A 25,961-nucleotide genomic window follows, 5' to 3' on the forward strand; every position below is an offset into this window, starting at 1 on the left:
TGCATTAACTAGGACAGGAATTATAACTCCTCGGGTTTTCAAAAAGCTCCTACAAGCACCAGCTATCTCACCTTGCGAAGCGGAGGCCACTCATCCTCACCTAGGGTGTTCATATTGTCATTGGGATCAGCATCGGTGAGAAATACTCGCACTGTACTCAGCTTATAAAGGAGATGTAAGCAGACACCAGACGCATCCCAAAACCTCACAGTGCCATCTTCATGCCTGCAGTGGGGAGGGTTACAGAAACACACATCATACAGGAGAACAGCACAGCGCTAGCCGAGGATGGTAAAACAGGGGGGAAAAAACACACCAAAAATGAAACCACGCTGTTTACAAAGCCCTGAGCTGTAGCAACTTAGAGCTTCCAGAGAAAGATTTTGTGGAGCTTTTTGTGGGGTTTGGTTTTTTGTTTATGTTGTTGGTTTGTTTTTTGTTGTTGTTTTTTTTTTTTAACTTTGAATCCAGTGTGTTTCCAAGGCTCTGACACCCACACACAACTTAAGATTTCTCCAAAAAGCACTGAAAAGTAAAAAAAAAAAGCTTAGCCTAAAGAAGGAATAACTCAGGCTCACAAAAGTTCTACTACTGGGAGGGAAAGAAAGAAATCAAGCTTCAATATTAGTTCCCCAGGTGAAAACGAAGGACTTCTAGCACAGTGCTGCATCAAGAATGAAGTCTGAAAAACAGCCCACTGACATTTTTAAAAGTGCTTTTTAAAAACAAAAAACCAAAATCCAAACATGTTTATGGGATGAGACAATCTCTTGCTACTTCCACCACTTAGCTAGATTTGCTCATGCTCATCAGAGCAGACAGAAGTCCAAGCTAACCTCTTTTTTTGAGATTTAGGACAGTGTAAGGTACGGAGATAAAATGCTTCAAAACCTGCAAGATTAAGCTCTGCTTTACACTGTTCCCTTTGAATCAGTTTGGATTACTGCATGCGCTTCTACACTGGTGTTTGGGGGGGGGATGGATGACATCAGAACAACAAAGAAGGCAACTTCACACATTATCTGTGGTCATCACAATCTGTTAACTCAGTTGTAGCAGAATCAGCTGTACAAAGCTGGCAACCCAGCTTTGAGGAATTGCACTGTAAAGTTGCAGCCTTCTCACTAGGAGATGAGTGGACTTGAATCTCATGGGAAAGCCTCAGTTAGTTCAAAAGGAAGAGCAGAAACTGGAAAGGGCTCCTTGATTGTTATCAGTTAAGTACATACCCTGTTAGAAGCAAGTCCCTCTGTGGAGGATCTGGAGCTATGCTGGTGCCACCATCAATCGGCCACGGCTACAAATACATTAAGGGAAGACTGTGACTTTCTAGGCAGTGACAGTGTGAAGAGCATATGCAGTCAGCAGGGGAGCATGAACTTCAGTACAAGTGGTAGTGAAACAGTCCATGCTGTTAGCTTTTGTTTGGATTAAATGTTCCTGTTCTGACACTAGCTGTGCTTTCTAAGAGACATTCTACATATTTCCTCAAGAAGCTGTGCTGAAAGTGGGAACACTCAGACTTTCCTTCTAGCTTGTCAGAGCCAGAAAAAAACACCACATTTTAATCCCCCGGTGTGAGTAACTGCCTTGGTGATGCTCTGGGAAAAAGCCTCTCTCGACCCTATTAAGGGGCAGGACAACGTCTGTTAGGACTCATCCCTTCACATGCAGTTAGCAGCACAGACCACCCACATTCCAAGCAGTCATGCTGTTCTTAAATGCATGGGAACCCACATCCATTTAAAACCATGACAAGCTGCCATACCATATTTGAGTAGTGAATGTTCTGCTTGCTCCCAGCACTGATAATTCTCTCCCACAGTTTGAGCGGGATGTTGGAGATGTGGTGTGAGCAGGTGATAGCTGAGCAATGGAGAGAAGCCAGGTATGGAGGATGGACTGCTGGCCAGCCTGCAGTTTTCAAGTCTATAACTACCAGCTCTTCTTCTGCCAGCACCACCATAGCAGAAGGGTCATCAAACTCTGCAGGAACAAGATTCATTCAGGCTGACAAAAATGACTATCCAAGGTTAAGAGAAACAAGCTTCCCATCAGGCTTATTTGAAAACTGCTATCAGAGTTCTAACACAAGCATTTTTGTTGGCAAATCTTTTAACTGCTTCTATGTTAACTGGGCCTACTGAGGCACTGACATTAATAGTTTTCAAGATATCAGTAGTTTTACTGCAAATTCATGTTGCTTTACAGCCCTCCTGGGACTGTCAGAGTGACTCATTATAGATTCCACTGCAAAATCAAGAAATCTGTTAACAACATACCTGGCTAAATAAAACAAATTCAGATTCACCATTTTAACAGCCTGAAATCCAAGGACTCTACCTGCTGCTAATGACCAGCATGGGGTGGACAGACACATAAACATCCCAGCAGTGACCCATTAAGTACTGGGTTAGGCCCAGAGTCCACTGAGGCTAAGCTGCTTAAACACAGTAATGCCATGGGTCTGCAGAATGCTTCTCTGCTTGAACTGACAGGTATTTACAATTCAGCTCTCTTACTTTTCATTTGCCCTGCTTCTCATATGTTGTGACACATCCTCTGGACTTCCTTTTTTTTTTTTAAGTGTGCACATCATCTAATATATATTCATAGGTATATTTAACAGATTTAATTTGTAATCTTGTCTATGTAACTTTACAGATGACACCTGACAATCAAGAATTTAAGATTTTTCATCACGCCTAGAATTAAAGCAAAAAATATTTAGTGTACAACGTTTTGGCAGGAACATTCACAAGAGCCACAATAGCAGCTGGTGAGGAAAACCAAAACCACAAATCAGTTGACACCAACAATATTTAACATAGCTACAGAAATCTAAGTGAATGCATCACTAATGTGTCACATTGCAAGAGGAGGGGTAATATACAGTGAGCCACAAGCAAACTAGCAACATTGTCCTGACCTTCCCTGATAACCTATGCTTTTACTTCCCTTCTTTAGTTCATTACATGGAATATACTTGCAAGATACAGCACATCTATATGCAAGCACATACCAACACTGTTCACTCAGCAAAATTAATTTCAAGTAATTAGTACTTGGCCTCACTCTAGTTAAGGCACCCCATGTTTCACGTCTGTCTAGCCACAGCTGTAACTCAGTAAGAGTTCAGTTTGTTCATGAGAAAGTCTTTTATATGTAGTTTTACTTTGCTTTCTTATGTGCCATCATCTGCAGGACTTCTGAATAGAATAAATACTACCATAGCTGTACTATGCATGGTCAGCCCTCCACTGACTGCTGCTGCCAACATTAACCAAATACACTCTGGTTTAATTCTATTTTTTTTTCTTGCAAAGGCACACATCTGAGGTCATTGCTTATGGCAAGAATCTACTTTAAGCTGCTGAAGTAGCAGGCATACTAGAATGTGTCATGACTGCCATACACTCATCCACATGCTAATTTAAAAAACAAGAAAACAGGAAGGGCCAGCCTTTAAAAAATTGTTTCCACAGCATATTCAGGGTGGTGGAAAGTCACCTGCTACCACCATGCTGCAATGCATAAGCTTTGTGCTTATTAAATTAAGTGGCTTCGGTGTACAATTAATACCTTCATACTGTCATTGCAGGGAAGACTGCTTAAGGGCAAAAAAAGCAAGCTGCATAGACCCACTAAGCTTAGGCAATCAGCCACGAGGAAGCTTGTCAACCACAGAAACCTCATTTTATTGGAAAAAACCTTCCTCATCTAGGTGCAACAGCTTCAGTAGCAGCTCCAGTCTGTGCCCTCTAGAAGTCCTGTTAACTAGAGAATTCAACCCTTAGGAAGCATACTATAAAGCCTGTTAAGTTGTTACTTCATCCTAAAGGGCTTCTAATCATATCCAGGAATTCAACTTCAAGAAGTCAATCTCCTACCCAAAAAACCTCAGATTTATTTCTTTCATTTTTAGATACTTTTGTCCATCTTCTATAATCTCAGCTCTGACAACTCCACAAAAAGTCAAATAGTCTAGTTTCTTCAATGGTTAAAGCTAAACAGTACCTCAAGCTTGAAGGTTTAGACTTACACATTCTGCATATTTGGAAGATGCTTATAAAAGGCAGTGCTGTGTAGGGAAAGATCTATAACAAACACATACATGTACTTCATAGAATAGTTAGGGTTGGAAAGGACCTTAAGATCACCCAGTTCCAACCCCCCTGCCATGGGCAGGGACACCTCACACTAAACCACGTCACCAAAGGCTCTGTCCAACCTGGCCTTGAACACCACCAGGGATGGAGCATTCACAACTTCTCTGGGCAACCCACTCCAGTGCATCTCAGTTACATTCTGCCTATGCCTTTACTGGTTCCTTTTCAGAGACCTGGGAGGGTCTGTTAAGGTCTAGGAACAAACACAGAGAAGGATCCAAAAGCTCTCTCTTTATGCTGACTTTCCCCCTGGATCTGTGGTCTGAGGGAGCCAACCTGCATCAGTGTACCTGAATGCCCATGCCTGCGGGGAGCTGTCACCACCACCACGGGCAGCACATATGAGAGAGAAGTCTGGAAACTAGTCTACTAGGCAAATCAGAAACTAGAAAGCCTGACAAGATTCACCAACAGAAGATTTGAGTACCAGCTTCTAAAAAGCATCTACAGACTTCTGCAATCTGGTCTAACCCAAATCCCATTACTGCACATTTGTGAAGCTTGAAATAGCATTTTTTACTTAGTTACTTCAGGTTAACCAGAAGCAAGAACTGCACCAGTGTTAGACAAACAGTTCCTGAGGAAAATCCTTTATAATTCCACAAAAATAAAGAATATTACAATTTCGCTGGAAATAAGTGAAGCAAAGCTCTTCAACAAAAGCAAGAATCTGAGAAGCTCAACGCAAGCTGCGGAACACGTGCTATTTAGATTTAGAACTGCTTACATTCATGTTCACTGGCAGTAAGTAAATTAAGTTCTCTATACACTGACCCTTGGTTCTGTGTCAGCCTTTGCTGATTTATTACCAAGGGCCCTAGTCATAAATATAGGTAGTAATTAAAAGAAACAGTAGGAGTAGTCCTCAGTAGGAGTAAATTCTGGTTTTAATTATTGCCTCCTTTGAAGTGTTATTTCCAAACAGCAATATTTAGATCCTCATTTCACAACCTGGTTATGTCCACTGTCCAGTTTACAGAGACATGAACTTAAGAGATCTTTTCTCATTAATGGCGCAGCTTAATTTTTTGAGGAATGTATGGCATTTGTAACCAGCCCATTCTTTATACCAGTATTTTACACTTTCCAATGGCAAATCTTTTCTACGGTTAGACTCATCTTAAGGTCTTTTCCACCCTAAAAGATTCTATGACTTTCTGTTAAAGTCTCAGAAAACCTGCAGAAAAATGACCTCCTTATTGTATTTTATATGCTGTTTACACCAGGCAGATATCCACATGCCTACAGTTATTCCAATTCTTCAGTATTTTCCTTTCATCACATACCTGCAGTAGGCTCCGAACTGAAGATTATAAAGAAGTCTATCACCCGTGATGTGAAGTCAAAGGCTGTTTGCTGACTGCCATGGACAACAGAGATACTGTGCCGGTCACCATAGCTAGCCCGGGGCATCCCTCCTTGGAATATAATGTAAGGAAGCCTTAAGAGGAAGAGAGTTAGCGATGTACGTTGAAGCAAGCCGCAAGCAAATTTCAAAGACATGACGCAAGTCAAATATTCTAAAAAACACTTAAAATGTTCCTCTAAAGGGCTCTTACAGGACAGGATGCAGCACCCTTTAAATGCCTTGAAACAGCTAAAAGTGAAGGGATACACCACAAACTCACCCATTTTTTGTTGTCTGCCAGTAGATCTTGGAGATGGCCTTGCAAGGAAAAGGACCTAAGAGAACAGAGTTATTTGCTGTAATTCAAGAAGCACATATTTATGTGAAGTTCCTTATTCTGCTTCACCGAGGTCACCTCTACCTCCAAGCCAAGGGGAGCCACCTGAATTAGCAGGCACCACCACCTCCTCCCCAGACCAAGCCACATCAGAAAGTCTTCTGGGACACACTGACCACAGGACTCCCCAGCAAAATGAGGGCTTAGGCTCAGAGGAAGTTTTGAACCCTGCTGCTGATGGCTAACAGGGAGTGGAAGTGCTGTTGTAGAAGGTGATTAACTAGAGAGGACTGTTAAAAACATGGGCATTCCTGAAACTAATGTAAAGGCAACAGAGCTTTAGAAGCTTCTTCAGAGCTTTAGAATCTTTCTTTCTGCCTGAAAGATTAGGTCATCCCCATTTGTTGGGTTTCAGTAAATCAGAGGCTTCATTTCATCACTGCTCAGGTCGACAAAAAAGTACACTTAGCTCACTATTAATTACAGATGATCCAAGTAACTCCTGCTGAACAGGACACTTGAACTGAACAAAGAACTGAATCACCAACACTCTTCATAAAGGGCACTAATTTCTTCAGCACATTTGCTCTCCATGTTCAGGACAGACATCTACAGGATAAAGGAGTTTAAAAACCTGAGGAAAACACTGGACTGAAATCCCTTAGCCTAGGCTCATGAACCATTCAAAAGGCAGCTCTGCATTTTGCCATTACAATTAAACACTAGGAGAGCACAGCTTGAATATCCTACACAAGCTCAAAATGAGTTTAGACAAATATGCAATAATTAAACCTCACTTACTGACCATAAGGCACAAGGTGTTCCAGGGGCTCAGGCTGCCTGTTGTCACTGGATACTGGCCACTGGGTGTAACTTCCATCATAGTGACAGCTAACGAATTTACTGCCATCCCTCTGCCAGTAGAGGTTCTCCAGTTGCTGAAGAGAAAGATATGCGACAGCTCTCCAGAGAGCTGTTAACCCCCCCAAAACCAACGCATTCTTACTAAAGGAAAGAAGCTTTGTCAGGCTGCCCCCGCACCCACACTTGTCTTCAGAGTGCCTAAGAGGGGAGATCCCTTCCTCCCCTGCTGAACTGACTTTGGGTTAAATGAATACCTGAGTGCCCAGAAAAAGGTGTGTCACTTTGTTATTTTGCAGGTCCCAGAGGAAAATCAAGCCCCTGCTGTATCCAATCAGGATCTGATCAGGGTTCTTAGGATGTTCTTGAAGGGCTTCCACCAATTCACATGATCGCCTGTTACAGTAATCTTCTGGTACCCTACAGAAGCAGAAGAGAAAAACAAGGAAAGTTTATTCCAGGTATAATCTGACTGTAATAACAGTTAAGGTGTAAGAAGGAGAAATTAAGTAACAAAAAGTTCAAACAGGTGAGAATAAGTACAATCTTTCCTCAAATCCTTCAAAAGCAGCAGAAAAATCTTACATAAGACATCACACCAGGCCTCCACATGAACATGCATCCAGTCCCACTTGCTTTATGGAAAACCCAGGGTTTATAATGAATTCCAAGACTGGATCCCAGGAATGTAAATACAGTCTGAATAGGCCACCCTACTCTCTTGGTACCCTTACAGAATAACACTAACGTGGAAATGTCAGTAGGAAACAACAGGGACATGAATTAGGCCAGTTTTCACCAGCACTTAAATCGGAAAGTGACAAAAAACTCAGCAGAAAAAGCAGCATCAGAAGTTTCACTAATGGTCAAAAAATCACATGGATGATTTGCTAAATGTAATGCTTTTTTGCAGAAGTAAACACCAGGGACAAGGCACAAGGTCTGCAGATTTACTCCAAGTCTCTCCTGTACCACTCTGTCTATATGCTGTGCCTCCATGGTGACAGTACCAGTTGACATGACAGAAACCGCTGCTTAACAGACACCAGGACCAAAAGTTCCTTTCACAGGAGTCAAGCAGATTTGGACAACAGTGAGGCCCCAGTAAATAATCTAGGGTGACATTTTAACAAAGGATGTGTCTGCTAATGGCATTCCAGCTCTACACAGCAGTACTCGTCTGCTCACTCACCGCTGCAGCACAGCCTCAGAGGTTATGGTCCTGTCCTCCAGCACTCTGAATGATGGAAGCTCCACTACAAAGATGTTGCCACTCTCCGTGCCAAGATACAGGACTTCCCGTGAGGAATGGGGAAGGACAGCTGTTATCTGCGTGGCACTCGGTGGAGACCTGGGGAAGCAAAGAAACACTCTTCAACTGCACGCAAAAAGACTCGGTACTGCACTCAAGAGAGCTAACTACTCAACGGGGATATTTACAAGTGTCATTTGTTTTATAGGCAGAGATTGAGCCAGGCATGACTTTTTGGAAGGCAGAAAACGCTATCTTTAAGATAAATTACATCAAAAGACATTTGACAAGCACATGAAGAAAGATGCTGATGCCTTTTTACAGAAGCCTCTCTTACTAAGTGTCCCCAAAGGACCTAAAAATAGCTCACCCTCAACTGGCAAGATCAAGTGAAACTAAAACCATACTAATATTTTAAACTCTGACTTAAGGGGTGCTTAGATTTACTTAACCTTAAGATTTACAGCTCCTGTACACACAGAAGTGGATGCACGATATTAAAATTATGTCACCCTTTACATTGGTATAAGAGATGGTCTCCCAGGCAACTCCTGTCTGGTTTCCATGGATGACCTTTTAATAGAGTCAGAGGAGTGAGTCTGTAAGAACAGGACAAGCTCTACCTAGAACAACAGCAGGATTTTCTAACTTGCTTATCTCCAGACAAGCTCAAAACATCTCTTGCAGATTACCCAGGCGGTCCTTTCAGTGTGAAGCGATGCTCCTCCCGCAGCTCAGAGGCTCCACCATGCTGCTTCAAGCTCCAGAGGTGCAAGCTGTTGTCATCCAGCAATGTCACCAGCTGGCACTACAAAACCCACACAATATGCTTTTTTTTTTCAGAATCACAGTATTAAATATAACATAGTGAATCTAGCAGTAACGCTGCTGCTGTTCATAATCTTTGTCAGAACAGGACTTGGGTAGCCAGCCACAGTTTTTTATAGCAGTGAATACTTATTGCAGCATAGCTGTTAGCTCACAGTAAGAGATCTGAGGGGAGGTGGGGGGTGAAGAGTAGGAGGGACAAGAAGCAGCCTAAAGGCTAAAAACCCTCTTATACAGGATAAAGGCACAGGTTATCAGTGAGTTGGGTGACAAGGATTTAGGTTCTCGAGAGCCATCAGCCTGTGCTGTGAAGCTCAGCAGGGCAGCTACAGGCTGCTTGCACTTGGTGTGGTTTGCTGCAACACACCCCAGCTTTGGGTGGGGCTGATACACTCTACTACACCACACTCCTTGCATTCTTCATGTCCAACCTCATTCTGCAGGGTTGTGTCAGAGTCCTTTTATGAGCCCAGCCCTGCTGGCTGTATGTTCAAACTGAAGCATTTTACCTGCTGAAGCCACACCTGGTGCAACACTCCCCGTGGGAGTTTCAGCTTATACCATTATTTAAGCAGACAGACACCAAAAACCACCTCAAGAATTAAATCCTTCTCATAAAGAGGCGACTCATGCTATACGGGGGGCATCAAGCAAACAGTATGTGGCCAAGACACCAGTCTGCCAGCCAAGGGACGGGAAAGTGGTTATGCAGCCACCAGACACGTGGAAAGCTCTGCCTTCCTAATTTTAGTTTGTGGCAATAACTGTTCAGCGATCCCCAGGAGCAAGCTTCCATACCCCAGAACACAAAGGCAACAAGCTCAACAGGAGGCAAGGTTAGCGGCACTGCTCTGAACTCCTGAAAACAACCAAGGCACTTCAGCAGCAGCTCCTGTTTACTGCTCTGCACCACCCAGTCCTACTGAAAGAATATGGGCTGCAAAAAGTTCTCACTTCTGTAGCAGATTGCCTGAGCTACTCTGGCCTTATTACCACTCCCGGTATGTTGTTTGAGATACATGACTAACAGTTACGAACAATAAAGCTACTCCTAAGCTTTACAGAGAATCTCCACAGCAACAAATACCGCTGCAAGCACAAAATACACTGGGACAAGCATTCCCGAACAGGCAGCATTTGAATGCACTTGGTCATAAGGGCGCAGGTGCCTGGAACAAACACCACCTGTTTAAGAGAGGTCTTTGTAAGTCACAGAGGTACTGAAAATACACTTACCTGATCAGGTATAAAGTGAATCTGCATTACAGTATTGTTTTCTTCATGTAAACCCATGAACTCCACCCCAGGAGCACCGTATCTGAAGGGTTAGTTGAGGATCTACAGTATTTAAGATGACCCACAGCTACAATTAATTGGTAAGAAGCTTGTTAGCAAGCAACATGAAAAGAGCTTAGTTTGAAACCATATTTTACTGTTAGTAATCTGGACTGAAAAGAACCAATGCAAATCTCCTTTGCTTTTATATGCTTGTGGCAGGTCACACACACTACAGAACATGGAAGCTCACTTCATACTCCTTTGAGGGTATGCAGAAGAGGTGCCTGGACCCTCAGCTTTCCCAGAGATGTTTAGTGGTGGTTTGCCAGGCACTACAATCCTGCCTGATTTGTAACCAGGAGACAGATGCTACCGCCCGCTTGTGGAGCCCAGCCTCCGAACACAGACACACCAGGAATGAATGATGAAGCAGGCAGTGGGAACACCAACTTTTCCTGTCTGGGCTGAGTGATTTGCCCGTTTTACAGCTTGCCCAGCTGGTGCCGTGCCTCAAGAACCACACATTGCAATGGGACTGGACATAGCTAAAAAAGTCACCACCTTCAATGCTTAGGTCTATAATGCCGGGAGGGTGGAGCCTCAGGATGAAGTGTTCCTGACCCCAGGTTTAACCTGGGTGACAGAACTGCTGGTTTTGGTTTTTTTTGGGGGGGTTTGTTGGTTTGTTTTGGTTTTGGTGTTTTTTTTTTTTAAAAAAGGAAATCTGCCACAAATATCTACCCAACGCTGGAATTTACAACAGAAAGGGCTGCTAAATGCAGGCCAGATATAGTCTGACCTTCTGCAGAGCAACAGCAAAGAGTCTTGTCTAACATCCGCATTGGTTCAGCTTCTGTTGGAACTATACTTCACCTCTGGGCAAGATAATCCCATTCTGATCAGACCAAAATCACTTCAAACCTAGGCAAACTGTTCCTCATTCAGGTAACCCTTGCCTGCAGATTTATACTCAGTCTAATTTTTTATAGTCTCTTCAAAATTGCACGTTCTGATGTGGTCAGAGAAACCCAGCCAAAGTTGTCCAAAAGATACAGTTTAATGGCTCCCGATCGCGTTCCAATGGCCATGAGGCGGAGAAACGGGCTATAGCCCAGTGCACTAGGTTGATGGGGAAATCCATGTTCCACAGTCTGGCAGGGAGAAAGAAAAGATTATGATCAGCATGTTTCAAGGGCATTGTTGTACACAGACAAAAGCCAGAAGTTAAATATGGTGGAGCAGTCTGAAACATAGCACTAATGGTACCTTTTCTGTTGAAAAGTGTTAAAAAGTAGGTTATATTTGCTCAACCAGAGCCTAAGGATAAATCTATTCCAAGAAGCCAGGATGTGCAGAAGTGTAAATGAAATGAAAGAATAGTCTGAAAACAGTAACCCAAGCAGCTCCTTATGTTAAGGTTATAAATAATTCTGCATTAGCACAGCTTACTCAGCCACCACACTGATCACTCCGCATCAACTTTGTATCTGTAAACCAACCGCTCAGCACGATTTCAAAGTCTGACAAAAATACTGCAGCTGTATCTGCCGAATTCCACACGGGTCAGCCTGCATGACCTCCTCTTGCTGACTGACATCAAGAAACAGTACAAATCTATGAAGAACTATTGGGTGAACATCAGTGCTTTTCAAGAAAACTAACAGATTTTCTATGGGGCAGTCAAGAAATGTAAATGGTAGAATTCTTCACTAAGGAAAAAATTCTTCCCTGTGAGGGTGCTGAGGCGCTGGCACAGGGTGCCCAGAGAAGCTGTGGCTGCCCCATCCCTGGCAGTGTTCAAGGCCAGGTTGGACACGGGGGCTTGGAGCAAGCTGCTCTAGTGGAAGGTGTCCCTGCCTGTGGCAGGAGTTGGAGCTGGAGGAGTTTTAAAGGCCCTCCAACTCAAACCAGTCTGGGATTCTATTGTGATACTCATTTTTCAGAGCAGCACAAGGAACCCTGGAATTTTTCTGGAGCAGGAGCCTGCTAGCACACCTCAGAGTCATTCAAAGCCATTTTGTACTGAAAAGATGTCAGTCCCTAACATGGGAAACAGTGCGTTGCTTGGCATCAGTGGCTTCCCTAAAGGGCAGTTTACCCTGTACCAAGCAGATTTGGAGCATGTTGTACACACCACACTTAGCATCACTGATACATTCACACACTATGCAGTAATACGCTGCCAGGATGCGACCAAGCTGTTTGTAAAATAGCTCAGACAAGTTTTTAGAAGTGCTAATGTACAGCGATTATCATTGTTTAGACAAAACAAGTATGCATGAGTGTTCAACAACATGCAGCATGTGAAGAGGGTGACTTCCAAGAAAACACTGTTATTGTTACCATCCCAGCTTCTGCAAAAATATGTTCTTCTAAGGCAAACTGCTCAGCTCCAGAACAGGACTTTGTAACAAAACAGCACAGGAACCATTCACAAAAAAAAAATAAAAACAAAAATATAATAAGCAGAGAACCCTCTTTCATCTAGAAAAATAAGCACTTGTACCTCACTGCCACCCTCTTTTCCATCATGTCTTTGAGACAGAGCTCATCACTTGGCTTTATGGTTTATTCAACCTAAAAGTAACATTTTATTTCCTGGATAATGATCTGGATAGTGATAGTGGTAGCCAGTTTCATTTCTGTGGTCACCTCATTAGCCTGAGGTGCCCCCAGTTGCTGGAGCAGTTTAATGCCTTTTTACTGCTCCCACTCAAAGACATGGGCAGAGGAGGATGTGGCTGACTCCAGTCTACCAGACTGCTTCAGCTTTAGCCATTTAATCACAATTCATACACTGTAAATACAGACGTCTTTCCTCTAAAGATCAGCTACCCCAGTATGAGGTCCTACTAGGGGAAGATGAGCCATTCTAGGGATAAAAAACAGGAAATATTGGATCATTTCCCAGTTTTCTGCTTATAAGACTGGGTAAAGGAGTAGATACTAATTTTTAGCCTTTTACATATAATAGATTAAGATTAGTAGCACTGGCTCCAAGAGCACTGAGCTTAATTCCCTTTATGATAACTTAATCTCATAGTTAATCTCCAGCCTCACTTATTTATATTCTAAGATGATAATTTAAGTGTTAAGTTTGTATTATTAAAAACAGATGTTGACAAGTCAATCTTTTTAATGTCACTTTTGCTTAGCTACACATGTAAAACTTCCTAGAGGAGACTATGAAATCAGGAACTTATCTATGGACGTAGCATTGAAACATGGCAATCTTCCGATCCAGCACAGGCAAAGAGGAACTTCTCCGTACCACAATAGCTACTGAGACAACACAGAAAAGCTTCCTTGTTGTGGAAGTATGAAGTGATGGCATACAATTCTGAGAAGAAGCTTCAAGGTAACATGTTGTCTTGACAATAAATCAGACATGTCATTGATCAGGTGTAGCATGGGCAATAGACACCATTCCCCTCTCCCCCAGAAGAGAGTGAGGAACTTGTTAGGGAGACACCAGTGTAATTCCACTGTTACTTTTAGTTTCAACTTGTTCACAGTCACTATCCTGTCATCACCACAGCTAGGTGCCATTTTCCATGAAACATCAATTAAAAACAGTGTTTATTCTGAGATTTCTTCAAGCCCAGAAGATAAGGCTTTAAGCCACAGTTCTCATAATAAACAAACATGATTTACACAATACTCTACTGCCTGTTAGGAAGCTGCCAATACTAGTCTTAATATTGGCCTAATTGTACCTTGGGTTTGATCTGTTAATTTGTAAACACATTAGACAAGTCAATAAAAGCTTTAATTTTCAAGTATGAGACCTATGAACTGCATACCTGAGTGTACACCATTCAGTAATAATAACAGGAGGGTAAGTTTTTCTCCAGTTTTTCCTTCAATAGAACATTTCAAGTACCTCCCCCATCCTAGACAAATTTGCAAAAGCCACAGTAGCTATTATATCCAGGAGTAAACTGCTAGTAACAGAAGACCACTGCAGAAAATAGCATCACATGCAGAAGCACAAGAACAGTGTTAGTAACAACCACAGTGTGCTACGCAACTGCTTATGCAGTAAATGTACTAATGGTTTCTGACAGCTCTGCATCTTCACCAAGATGCCTGCAATACAACGAAAGTAACTCCCTCCTATGTCACTCATTTGTTTCCCCAGCAGGGCAAGAAAGGCATCGGGGTGGCTTTTGGGCTGTACTGGCCATCAGTGGGGCCAGGCACTCCCATTCACTGTACTGCCTACCCAGCTCTCTCCTGTACCTGCACCCAGCTGTTCAATCACATTGAGTCACCTTTCCTGCTGGCCTCTGCCCTCCCCTCCCCTGGGCAGCATTCCTTCACCTGCTCAGCAGGTAACCCCAGTGAGGGGCCGGGGGGGGCAGAAGGCAGGGGAGGCGACAATGGAGCCTTTCAGCAGAGCTGAAATAAGAAACCAGGGTGCCCAGGACGAGCCCTTCCTCTCAAAAGGGCTTTGTTTCCCTGAGGAAAGGTGGGAGCTTTCCTTTTCACTTTCCTCAGACCACAGACGGGTCAGCCCCGGTAAAGGCGAGCCCAGCCTCAGCGGCATTCACTAACAGCGATGCCTCATTCGGTCTCATTTACCGCAGGAAGAGCGCGGCCGAACTTCCCAGCTGTTCCCAGCCCACACTGGAGCTGCGCAGACGAAACTCAGCGCTGGCTCCCGCTTTCGTTTCTCTCCACTTCTCCTCTCAGATTGTTTTATGACAGAGCAGAGACAATCCCAACCACAGGCAATACAAGCCCCGTACCTTTGTTAAGATGTCTTTGGAAGAAACAATGAAGCCTGTATGTGTTAAATCTACTTTGCATAGACACTAATTCAGATTTAATGCAAGTTATCCATTACGCCCATTAGCAAAGGGTTAGGAAGAATGAAAGCTGGGGGGGGGGTAACACAAAGCCATAAATTAAATGCAATGTTCCCAGTTTGGTAACATTCAGCTGTAAGACAGGCTGGTTCACCTGTGTCTTACCCATCATCTAGTCTGACAATGCCAGCCTGAACATGTTTGTTCTGCAGGGCTTGGACAGAGCCAAAGGCATCCAAATACTACTTCCAAAAGCAGAATAAACTTAAAAGATGTAGGCTGCCAAGTCCACATACCTTATCCTTCATTCTATCCACTGAGCTAAAAACAGTTTCTTGCAACAGGTACACACAAGTATGGGAAGTTCTTACTCATACAAACAGATATGCAAAGCTGAGTGACTGGCAGAATTCAGGAAGGTGTTTTGTGAAACAAACACAAGTTTGAGGATAGTTTAAAGAGCTAGTCCAGTGGTCAATCAGTCCTTTAAAACCACCTGGATGACCTCTTATCTGCAAGAGAAATGCAAAGGGGCAACAGCAGAAAGATCACAAGCTATTTATACTCAGGGGAGTAAATGATTGAAAAAATCAACCACCACCACCAATCAGAAAGTCTTCTTAAACTGAAATCCATCACTAGGTCAGCATGGCCTAGTCGCGATACCAACTTGTGTGGTATCACACAATCATATTCAACTTCAGTGTAAACAACAAAACGAGGGCAGGAATCCCCAGCACTTTTAAGGTACAGACCTTGCTTTAGTCACTACCAGCACCACACACCAGAGGTGCAAACACACCATCCCATTGCTCTCATCAGCAACTTCATAGTCCCACAAAATATTTCCCAAGCAGGGTCTTAACCAGAAGTGTTTCAAAGACCTCAAACAAGTGTTTAAAAACTTGCTCACCAGCACTAATGCTCTTGCTTTACCAGCACATAAGGGGAGGACAGTCTTAGCACACAAGGTGCTATATTTCTTGGCAGCTTGAAGCCACAGCCTTCAACAGTCTGACTTTAGCAGATCTTCTCAGTCTACCTAGATGTGAGTAGATGTTTACTGTATTCAAAGGGTACAGGCTGTCAAATGACCCATTATCTCTGGAAACACCAGAATGGGACACACAAGACTTGGAAAATGAGACAACTTTATGCAAGAAAAAAGTATAATGTAAAAGATTCTGGTATAATGCAATGGTATAATGTTAATTCCCTTTCTGATTCTTGATAGACAAGAACAAGTTACTGTGAGTTAAAAGTGCAAACGTGTTTTGCAAGGCCTTTCATTACCAAGTTGCTAATAAAAATAAACCATTCAGAAGTGTCCAAAGTAGCTGTCTCCCTAGAAACAAGATGCAATATTTACCTTCAGGACTGAATCCAATGGAGTCACAAATCCTGATACCAACTTCTAATATATTTGGACATTTCCCTCTGCTGCAACAGCTGGTTCTTTCAACCCTGCTTTGCATCATCCAAATTAGCCTGTCTCTGACAGGTAAAGCTTAGCCAAGGTTTCTCATAAGAAAAGCATATTCAAGGAAGAGACATCCCTGAAACAGCAAAGGATTTTCCAAGGTATATACAATTTCATACACTTAAAAGCAATTTTGACCCATCCCTGGACGTCTTTTCTGAAGCTGACATTGCATTCAGCTGAATGCAAGCTACTCCATCCTGGTCTTCACTCCCTGAAATTTTTACTGTATCTGCATTAGCATTCCCTCATGGTAGCAAACAGAAAATAGGTCTGAACCACTCCTGAGTTCCTTTTGTCTCCCCAGTGGGAGGGAGGTATGCATGGAAATGGTGTGGTTTAGTACCAAATTACATTAAATCATCCATCTCAAATATCCAAAGTTCCACTTTAAGTCTATCTCTACACTACAATTTTAATGAATCAAAGAGGTTATTTCCTAGGCTGACTTCATTTATCCATTATACTTTTCAGCAAAATTCCATTTAAACCTTCGAAATACAAAACCTACAAATATATTTCTGATATCCAATAAAGGTGTAAGTAGCCATTAGCCTAGCAATGGATTAATAGCAGGCATTTACAAAGATGAAAGCACTATGTTCCTGGCCAGGGCTCAAAAGAAAAAGGCGCAAGAAAGCTGGATAAATAGCACAGCCATTGTTTTTCCCCTCTTCACAAAGGGGAGGAAAAAGCCTAGATACAGACTAAGATAATAACAACTTCATTATTAATGACCATTGTGCTGCCTTGGTGCCACCACATTTCTGCTGCAGACTTTTAAATTCGCATTTAAAAGCGGAGGTATACTTATAAACTCAAAGTATAAGCACAGACAAAGAACTCTGAATTCAGCTGCATCATAAGCTGTGGCTTTTGTGTAGATTTAGAAAATATACTTTCATAGTGGTGCTGCAAAGACTACCTGTAACGTAAGGAGTCACGGTACATAGCAGGACAAGCTACAGAATACTCAAGAGTATATAAAAGCTTCTGTGCAGATCTCATCTTAAAGCAAGTGCCACTCCACAGCGTGACAACATCCTTCCTAAAGGAGGAAAGCCAGAATTGAGAACAGGCTCATGAAGAAAACTCGTCAGGCACATAGGGAAAAAAAGGACAGAACTGAAAGAGAGAACAAACCACCTCTCCTAAATATAACTTTTCCACCCACACTCTAGGAGTTTTCCCTCCCGTTTGCGCTGTGCAGTGGCTCAGGAGGGATCTGCCTTGCACACATGTGCCGTGGAGTTTGAGGAAAGCGCCGTACCTTGTTAAACTGGAAAAGGTCGCGTTTAAGCCTCTCTCTCACTGGATCATGTCCGGGTCTTAAGAACCTTCTCATCTTCCTCGCTGTAGTATCTTGGCAACAAAAATCCTAACAAAAAAAAAAACAACCCAAAGCCATTAAACAAGAGCAGCCTGAGAAGCAGAGGAAGGAGGCTGTTTAGTTTGGTTTAGCAGGTAATACAAATCGGCCAGAACACAATGAGACAACACCACTATCGAGTAACAAAAACCTGATCCCACCGGAGCGGCACGGTACCATTTTCACAGCGCTAAAGCAAACCGTCACGGATCAGCCAAGAGGATTTTAGAAGAGTTTTTACACTTGGCCATTCTGTGACCACTTCAGACAAGCAAAACTGCAGCATTTGCATAAACATTCAGGCAAACCCACTCTAAAGGCTGACTCCGGGGCTCACAGGCAGCATTCAGTAGTATCAGTTTTCAGGCCAGGTAACCCTCCAGCTATGCAGCTAAAAGAGAAAGAATGGCACTTTGGGCTCACTCCATGGGGACAGCAGGAAGGCGCTGCACTGCCTGCGGGTGCCTGCAGTAATTATTAACTTGCTGTGGTGAAAACTCAAGCCTAACTCCCTGCTCAAGGTGGGGGCAGGGAAGGAAACCTTGCACCTGCAGTTCAGTGCAGAGCTCTAAGCACAAGCCTTTCAGTGGATCTCACTGCACTGGGAGAGTCCAAGCAGGACAGATCAGACCTGACCTGCAACCCAGCAACCACACTGGAGGGACCAGGCTACAGCCTCATACTCAAGAGTACTCAAGATTCCTTCTCACATCTCCCTTCTGCAAGTAAAGCTCTGCCAACTTTAAACTGACAACTCACCTTGGCAAAAGCACTCCTGCCTGCCCCGACCACCTCTCACAAGCTCCAGTTCCCAGTGCACAGCAAGCTCAGCTGGTCATGAAGCAGCTACAGGACACTCCAGTGAGTATTTTAATTTGTTGGACAGGAAATTACTGCAATTTACCAGCTACTCCATACACAACACATGCACAGTGGGGGCCAGCACCACTGAGGCGCAAGGAAGAATCAATATAAATGCCTTACAGTAACCCACCATCAGAAGTGGTACAGCAAAGTGGGGAGCAGACTAGTGTCGCAACTGAGAGAGGGACCAGGAGCATCAAAGGGTCTGTCAAGTGATCAAGGGCCTTGGGGCCGGAGGGTGATGGAGAGACAAGAGCTTTCACAGCGATCTGTACGGAGGGGAGCAGCAGAGCTGGCAAACAAGGTGGCTGTCGGTGTGCTCCTGCCAGTGAGGATGGTCTTTGGTTAATGACTTCAACCAGTGTCCTGGGTTCAGCTGTAGCAGGAGCCAGCTGCTCCAGAGGAGCTTAAACTGTTTTTTAGGTTTCTGCCAAAGCCTTACCAGCTGTGAAGGACCAGAAAAAGGAAATGGTATTATAAACAGGATGCTCCATAGCTATACTTTGAGAAGTCCCTTTAGAAACTCCCTGAGCTAGAACTCATTATCTCTGTGTTGCACTACCACCCAAAAGGGTGGTTAGCTTTCCTGCTCACGCCCCAAGACCTCCAGCCACCCAGGCAGTGCTGTCCAGAGCTCACCAAGAGGAGTGCAGTGCAGTCCTGGTTCAGAGGGCTAGAAGATCCCATCAGCACCAAGAGCCTGAGACACTTAGTCCCCACCTAGAATCACTGACATCTCCACTTGCCACAGAGCAAAGTGACTCTGAGCCGTGGCCCATGCCATCAGCACATTCAGGGCTGAATACTCACAGGAACACATATAGCATGGGATCCCTGAAAAGAGAGGAATAGTAAAAGTGTGGTTTACTTGGAAAATATATCCTTCTGTAAGGATTTAGGTACCACACCTGAGTTTTCAAAACTGCATCAGACATGTCTTCTTCCACGAGGCATTTCTGAGAGAAACAAAGACTTATTTACCCCAGGTTAGCAAAAGTTGCAGAGCAGTGACAAGCTGCTGTGCTATGCAAGGAGAGCACATCACACCCATGCACAAGACAGTTTCCCCTTAGCCAGACAAGGAAAGGAAGGTGCCAGACGCACCCTTTCCCACTGTCAGTCAATATCCTGGACCTGTTAAACTGGGCAAACCCACAGAGAAACTCAACTCAGTATGCTCCCCAGTTCAGAGACCTCCTCAGCTTTGACAGCAGAGGCAAACCCACAGTTACGAGCCCAGGAGAGTGGGTTTGATTTGAGAGACACAGCTTCATATTTAACACCCTCCTGGAATGTTGTATCCTGAAATATTAATCGCACCCAGAAGCACACTGTTTTAACCTGCTTATGCAAGAGGTCTCACATTCACACTCCAGCCCACAACAACTTGCTCAACTGGCTAAGGAGCATTAGTAGTTGAGAATCAGACAGTAACTCACTTGAAGAAATGCCATCCTGGCAAGCTGCTGTGTCCATTACCATCAGAGCAGCCACGATGCAGAAGCCAGCTCTCATTGACTTGGATCGAGGTTTCATGCCCAACCAAAGAACTCCCAACTGTCACAGTATGGGAGGAGGCAAGAGGTAAAGACATTTTGAGCAAAGGCAAGGAAGGAACAGCGAAGAGAACGGCCTCCACTGCAGCACAGGTTGTTCAGGTGGAATTGTTACCACCATTTACAAGGCTCTTGTCAATGAGATTTTTCAGTACAATAATAAAGTGCCTTCTCTAATTCTAGGAAACCCAAAAGATCCCACAGTCTGCATAACCCCATCTTCCAGGTGCACACTTACATACTGCAGACCAGTTTCTCTCCCACGCACCTTCAGTGTCTTACATAAAACTCTGTCCCATGTGCTCTGTAGTTATCTGCCAGTCAGCATTTACAGCCATATGGTAACAGTTGTGGCTGCCAGTAGCCTCTGAAGCCATGCCAGGTCTGCATGTATCTGATGTTCCTATTTTCCAGGGAAACAATGCAGTAGCTTCCAATGATGAGGGTTTTTAGCAGAAACTGTGCGCAACATTCCCCTCTAGAATGCCTTGGGGTCAGCTGCTCATGGGCAACAACAGCCCAAGGCTGAGCCAATCCCGATTTTCCTTATCTTGAGTACCTGGACACTTGACAGCAAAGCCCGGGGTGCTCTGTACATAGATCTTCTGCCACTCTGTCAGCTGAATGCTCTGCTAAATACTATGACGCACCCATTTTCACCTCATTTTATTAGATGCAGCCACAGAACAAAACCTTTTCACTATTCAGAGAGGAAGGCAATGAAAGCATGAGTTGCAAGATGATCCTGTTTCCAGTCACAGACTAAGGACCAGTTAACATCGAAACCAGGTTTCAGTCCAGCTTCCCTGCTCAGGAGGGAAGATGTTGAGATTTATGACAAGTACACAGGCCACGTGCCAGGACAGGTCATGGAGCACAGACCATCCTGAGCGAGATCACACAGCATGTGTGGGAAAAAGGAGGACAAGGCCTGGTCAGTAAGGGTTCATGTAGGTCCTGCTTAACCAACCTGATCTCCTCCAGCAACAAAGTGACCCGCCTGGTTGATGAGGAAAAGGCTGTGGACATTGTCTATTTGGACTTCAGTAAAGCATTGTACACCGTCTTCCACAGCGTTTTCCTGGAGAAACTGGCTGCTCATGGCCTTAAGAGGTGGATTCTTCGCTGGGTTGGAAACCGTCTGGATGGCAGAGCCCAAAGAGTGGTGGTAAATGGTGTCACATCTAGTGTGTGACCAATCACTACTGGCGTCCCTCAGGGCTCAGTACTGGGGCCAGTGTTGTTTAACGACAATCTGGATGAGAGGATCGAGGGCAACCTCAGTAAATGTGCAGATGACACCAAGTCGGGTGGGAGTTTTGATCTGCTGAAGGGTAGGAAGCTCTGCAGAGGGATCTGGACAGGCTGGATCCATGGGCTGTAGCCAATGGGATGAGGTTCAAGAAGGCAAAGTGCTGGGTCCTGCACTTGGGCCACAACAACCCCCTCAACGCTCCAGGCTTGGGGAAGAATGGCTGGAAAGCTGCTTGGTGGAAAAGGACGTGGAGGTGCTGATTGATGGAGCTGACCATGAGCAGTTTGTGCCCAGGCAGCCAGGAAGCCCCCAGCACCCTGGCCTGTCCAAGCACCAGTGCAGCAGCAGGGCCAGGGCAGGGATTGTGCCCCTGCACTGGGCACTGGTGAGGCCGCACCTCGAATCCTGGGTTCAGCTCTGGGCCCCTCACTACAAGAGAGACATTGAGGTGCTGGAGTGGGGCCAGAGAAGGGAATGGAGCCGGTGCAGGGCCTGGAGCACAGGAGTGATGGGGAACGGCTGAGGGACCTGGGGGGTTCAGTCTGGAGAAGAGAAGGCTCAGGGGGGACCTGATGGCTCCCTACAAGTGCCTGAGAGGAGGATGGAGCCAGGAGGGGCTGGGCTCTGCTCCCAAGGAACAAGGGATGGGACAAGAGGAAACGGCCTCAAGCTGCACCAGGGCAGGTTTGGATGGAGCTGAGGAACAATTCCTGCCCCAGAGGGTGCTCAGGCATTGGAACAGGCTGCCCAGGGCAGGGCTGCAGGCACCGTCCCTGCAAGTGTTCACACAGCGTGGGGACGAGGCCTCAGTGCTATGGGTTAGGGGTGGCCTTGGTTGGACTGGATCATTTTAAAAGGTTTTTCCAACACAGCTGATTCTATATTCAACAAAGCCAAATGTTTTTTCCTAGGAGAAGCATCAGTTGTTCCTCAGTGCTGTGTGTTAGCAACCACAGAATCCCAGACTGGTTTGTGTTGGAAAGGACCTTAAAGTTCCAACCCACTGCCACAGGCAGGGACACCTTCCACTAGAGCAGCTTGCTCCAAGCCCCATCCAACCTGGCCTTGAACACTTCCGTCCCAGAGATCCACATTTTGCTTTGTCTTCATTGCTTCTGCATGCAGCAATTTGTCTTGATGCCCATGCACAGCTTGCTGAGACACTGTGGATTTTCTCTGTCAGTCAAGCATAGGCTGGTGGGGAATTACTCTTCATAGAAACTTGTTGCCAGTTTTGCTTATATCCTCACATTACTATGGAATTTCCAGCCAAAAGTAGGAGAGAACCAATGTTGTAAGTCACAACCACACAAGTTAATCCAGTCTTGCAAGGCAATGAAAGTCAGCAGTTTTTACTATGTAGACAGTATTAAGCGTGGATACAGTCCCAAGTTAACCCCACAACAAAAACATACCCATAATGAGTTTATTTTGCTTACAGAGGAGAGTTGCAAGGTTCCATCTATGTGATTCCTGAGAAGCCTTTACGTTACTTGCATGGGTTTTCAATGGGGTAGGGTCCAACAGCTTTCTTTTCCAAATACCATCAAGTATCTCAAGAACTCTTCAGTCTTGCCTTGCTTAAGGTCTCGTTTTCATTCCTTCCTCACCACCCCTTCCTGCTCACAGGTCCTTAAAGTGAGAACTTCTCCCTGTGTATCTGATAATACTTTATCAACCCTGCTAAAATAAAAGAGGCCTTTCTTATCAACAAGCTTTGTTTGAACTACAAGCAGTGAGTGCTTTTGTAACAAACAGGCACCATGGTGGCCTTGTCTGAACCAAGTTTCCTCCCGCACCCAGAAATTTGCCTTGTTCCTGTTGCAACAGGAACAGTCAGCAGCAACAAGAACAAGACAGAGGCCAGATCAATCACACAGGAAAAAGCTATTCCTTAGCACCAAGGATCTCACAACCACCAAAATGATCATTTAAATGCCCCACATCAGGTTTATAGATGGCAGGAACCATCAGACATGACTCATTGTGAAATTACAATTTTAAGAACACTTTTAGCTTGAACTCAGTGAAACAGCCCCTTGCTACCCTTTAACTGGGCTGTCACTGAAGTTCATCTCTACAACCAGTCACGGCTGTAACACACCATCAAGACAGACACTCGAGAAGAAAGCACAAACCAAGCAGAACAGCTGGAGGCAGAGATGGAACACTTGCAGTCTGTGGAAAGCTTGGAAGTGTAAGATACCACCCCCTTTTCCCAGGATAAGGCTTCACTGGTAAGATGCTCTAACAACAGTAATCTAACAGTTCAATGAGACCATGCACAGCTCCCCTGTACACAACACCAGCTCCCATGGTTCTATAAACAAGAGTGTTGAGATGCACTCTGCATGCAACAGTCAGGCAGGAGCAGAGAGGTAAACCAGCAGATCCTCCTGTAACAAGGAGTTACTTCTGCCAACGTGGAGAGACAAGAGTTAAATGAACAGCTGAGCAGACTGTGTCTGACACCCCATGCATGGGGCTGCCCTCCCAAAACACAGAAAATAATAAATCAGAGAGAGATTCCCCAGCAACTCTCGGAAAATAACTGAGAACCCATCATACAAATCAGGAGAGCTCATGTACTTCCACAGTTTTGTACTTGGAGTTACCAGGGACCACCCACTTGCACTGAATTTACTAACTGTGCAAACCTTGTGTGTCACGGTTCCCAATGTGTTCTTGTCACAGGAGCATGACAACGTGAAGTTTCAAAAAGCTACAGCAGAGCAGTCTTTGCACTGAACACTATCGTACAAGATGCAAAACTCTTTGTCTGCTTCAGCTGAGAAGTGTGATTCAAATGGAAGAGCAGCGTATGACTTTGGAACAGCATTTTACACCAAACTTGGTGGGTCCATGCAGTAAACCAGGAAAGCATTTGCTTCTTACAGCGACACAAAGAGATGTAGCTAGAAAAAAACTTTTAGATGAGAACTGGAGTTTCCATAGGATTTTCTAGATGTGTTTGGATTAAAGCTCATCCAGTTCCAACCCCTGCCACAGGCAGGGACACCATCCATTAGAGCAGCTTGCTCCAAGCCCCGTCCAAGCTGGCCTTGAACACTGCCAGGGATGGGGCATTTACTTATTCCAGATTTCTGCACAAAAATCAAACTTTGTTACCACCAGTCCCTCCTCTGATAGACTGTTTTAAGGAAAAAATCAGGCTACAAGCAGTATCACATACTTTTACTGCCATGTACTAACTGTATTACATGTGTTAATTGCTCTTACTCTTTGACATCTCTCAAGCCTCTGTATCAGCCAAGGAAAAAACCCACACCTATTCCATAAGCAATTCCGGGTAATCATCACATTGCGGCACCAAGAAGCCACTGGAAGATACAGGACTCTCAACAGGGTTAACTCCAATATTTTTTTCAGTCAGTAGTTAGAGCAGATGCAATTTGTTCAAAGCCAAATCAAAGCCATTCCTCTGCACCATCCCACGGGTGTGGTTGAGAACTTTCCTCCCTTTTCAATACCATGAAGTAAACGGAGCCTCTACAAATGGAGTGGCTACAAACAGCACTGCTTACAACTTGCACAGACCATCCCTGTCCCCTCCGTGGGCCAGGCTGTATCAACAAGAAACGTGCCAGGATACACATAAAAGCCTTGGGACATATCCTCCACTTTGCATCCCACTTACCAGAAGCACCAGCTTCCCGAATCAAAGTTAGAATATCTAGGTAGCTGCTCTGGGCACAGAGCTTCACCTGGGACTCGGTAAAGCAAGATATTCCAGTTGACTGCAGTGCTCTGGGATGACAACAAAGAGCAGCATTCCCCACGGAGTAACACGTTACAACGGGCAGCTTCCACATCTATTATCTCAGCGAAGCTGCCCTCCCGCCTTGTCACTATGCTCACATGAATGCAAAGCTTCGCGCTGCTCCGCTGCAGAAGCCTGCTTCAGCATTGACACCACGAACAGTAACACACACAAAACTTCCTCCAAAGCCAAGGCTAAGCCTCACCTCCAGGAGAGGAGACTTCGGAGCCAGCTTGTTCCCAGGCCACAGCCGCAGGACAACCCCCGACAAAGGCTTAAGCAACCGGATTTACCTTCTTGTGCCACCTGCTTGCTGCTGGACACAACGTGCTCCCTCACTCACGAAACGCTTCCAGTTCTGGAACGGAAACCCCCGGTAACGCGGTACCGATGATACGGGCACGGCTTCGACAGAAACAAGAAAATCCGGAGCCGTCACAGCGCGTCCCACAGGGAGCGCGGCGAGTCCCAGTAACGCAGCTGCTCCGAGCCGGCCGTACACGAGTCCCGGGAGGCGGCCGCGGGCAGGGGCAGCCCCAGGCGGTGACGGGCCGGTTCCCGCTGCCCCGCTCAGGCCCCGGAACGATCCCGGCCGGACCCACTCGCGCCCGGGGCTAAACCAGGAAGTGCCGAAGCCGCGACCTCCGCCACCAAGTCCCAGGATGTAAAAACTGCCCAAGTCCCACGGGGAGCCGAGACCCGAGTCCCAGGCGCGCCCGGGGCTCCAGGTGCTCGCCGGAGCCGGGCAGCGCGGGGGGCCCGGGCACCCGCC

General features: G+C 45.1%; 1 protein-coding gene across 6 annotated transcripts in view; it reads right to left on the reverse strand.

Moving 5' to 3' along the window:
* LLGL2 (LLGL scribble cell polarity complex component 2) overlaps positions 1 to 25,961 on the reverse strand; it is a 35,143-nt gene that overhangs the window by 8,872 nt on the left and 310 nt on the right. For 4 of the 6 annotated variants that reach the window (XM_062610512.1, XM_062610509.1, XM_062610508.1 and 1 more), the window contains 12 exons: positions 17,635 to 17,742; positions 11,123 to 11,224; positions 10,032 to 10,109; positions 8,660 to 8,775; positions 7,908 to 8,066; positions 6,973 to 7,135; positions 6,660 to 6,792; positions 5,798 to 5,852; positions 5,456 to 5,610; positions 1,769 to 1,986; positions 1,230 to 1,297; positions 72 to 225 (listed from right to left, as the gene is read on the reverse strand). In XM_062610512.1, the coding sequence (XP_062466496.1) occupies positions 72 to 225; positions 1,230 to 1,297; positions 1,769 to 1,986; positions 5,456 to 5,610; positions 5,798 to 5,852; positions 6,660 to 6,792; positions 6,973 to 7,135; positions 7,908 to 8,066; positions 8,660 to 8,775; positions 10,032 to 10,109; positions 11,123 to 11,224; positions 17,635 to 17,709 (1,476 nt within the window). In that variant the 5' untranslated portion in view covers positions 17,710 to 17,742. Of the gene's footprint in view, positions 1 to 71; positions 226 to 1,229; positions 1,298 to 1,768; positions 1,987 to 5,455; positions 5,611 to 5,797; positions 5,853 to 6,659; positions 6,793 to 6,972; positions 7,136 to 7,907; positions 8,067 to 8,659; positions 8,776 to 10,031; positions 10,110 to 11,122; positions 11,225 to 17,634; positions 17,743 to 25,394; positions 25,521 to 25,961 lie in introns of those variants that run through there. The other 2 variants (XM_062610510.1, XM_062610511.1) reach the window with 2 other exon arrangements.

The sequence above is a fragment of the Pezoporus occidentalis genome, unplaced genomic scaffold (assembly GCF_034315485.1).
Source record: "Pezoporus occidentalis ecotype Australia unplaced genomic scaffold, CSIRO_AGI_Poc_V1 ctg148, whole genome shotgun sequence".
Lineage (NCBI taxonomy): Eukaryota > Metazoa > Chordata > Aves > Psittaciformes > Psittacidae > Pezoporus > Pezoporus occidentalis.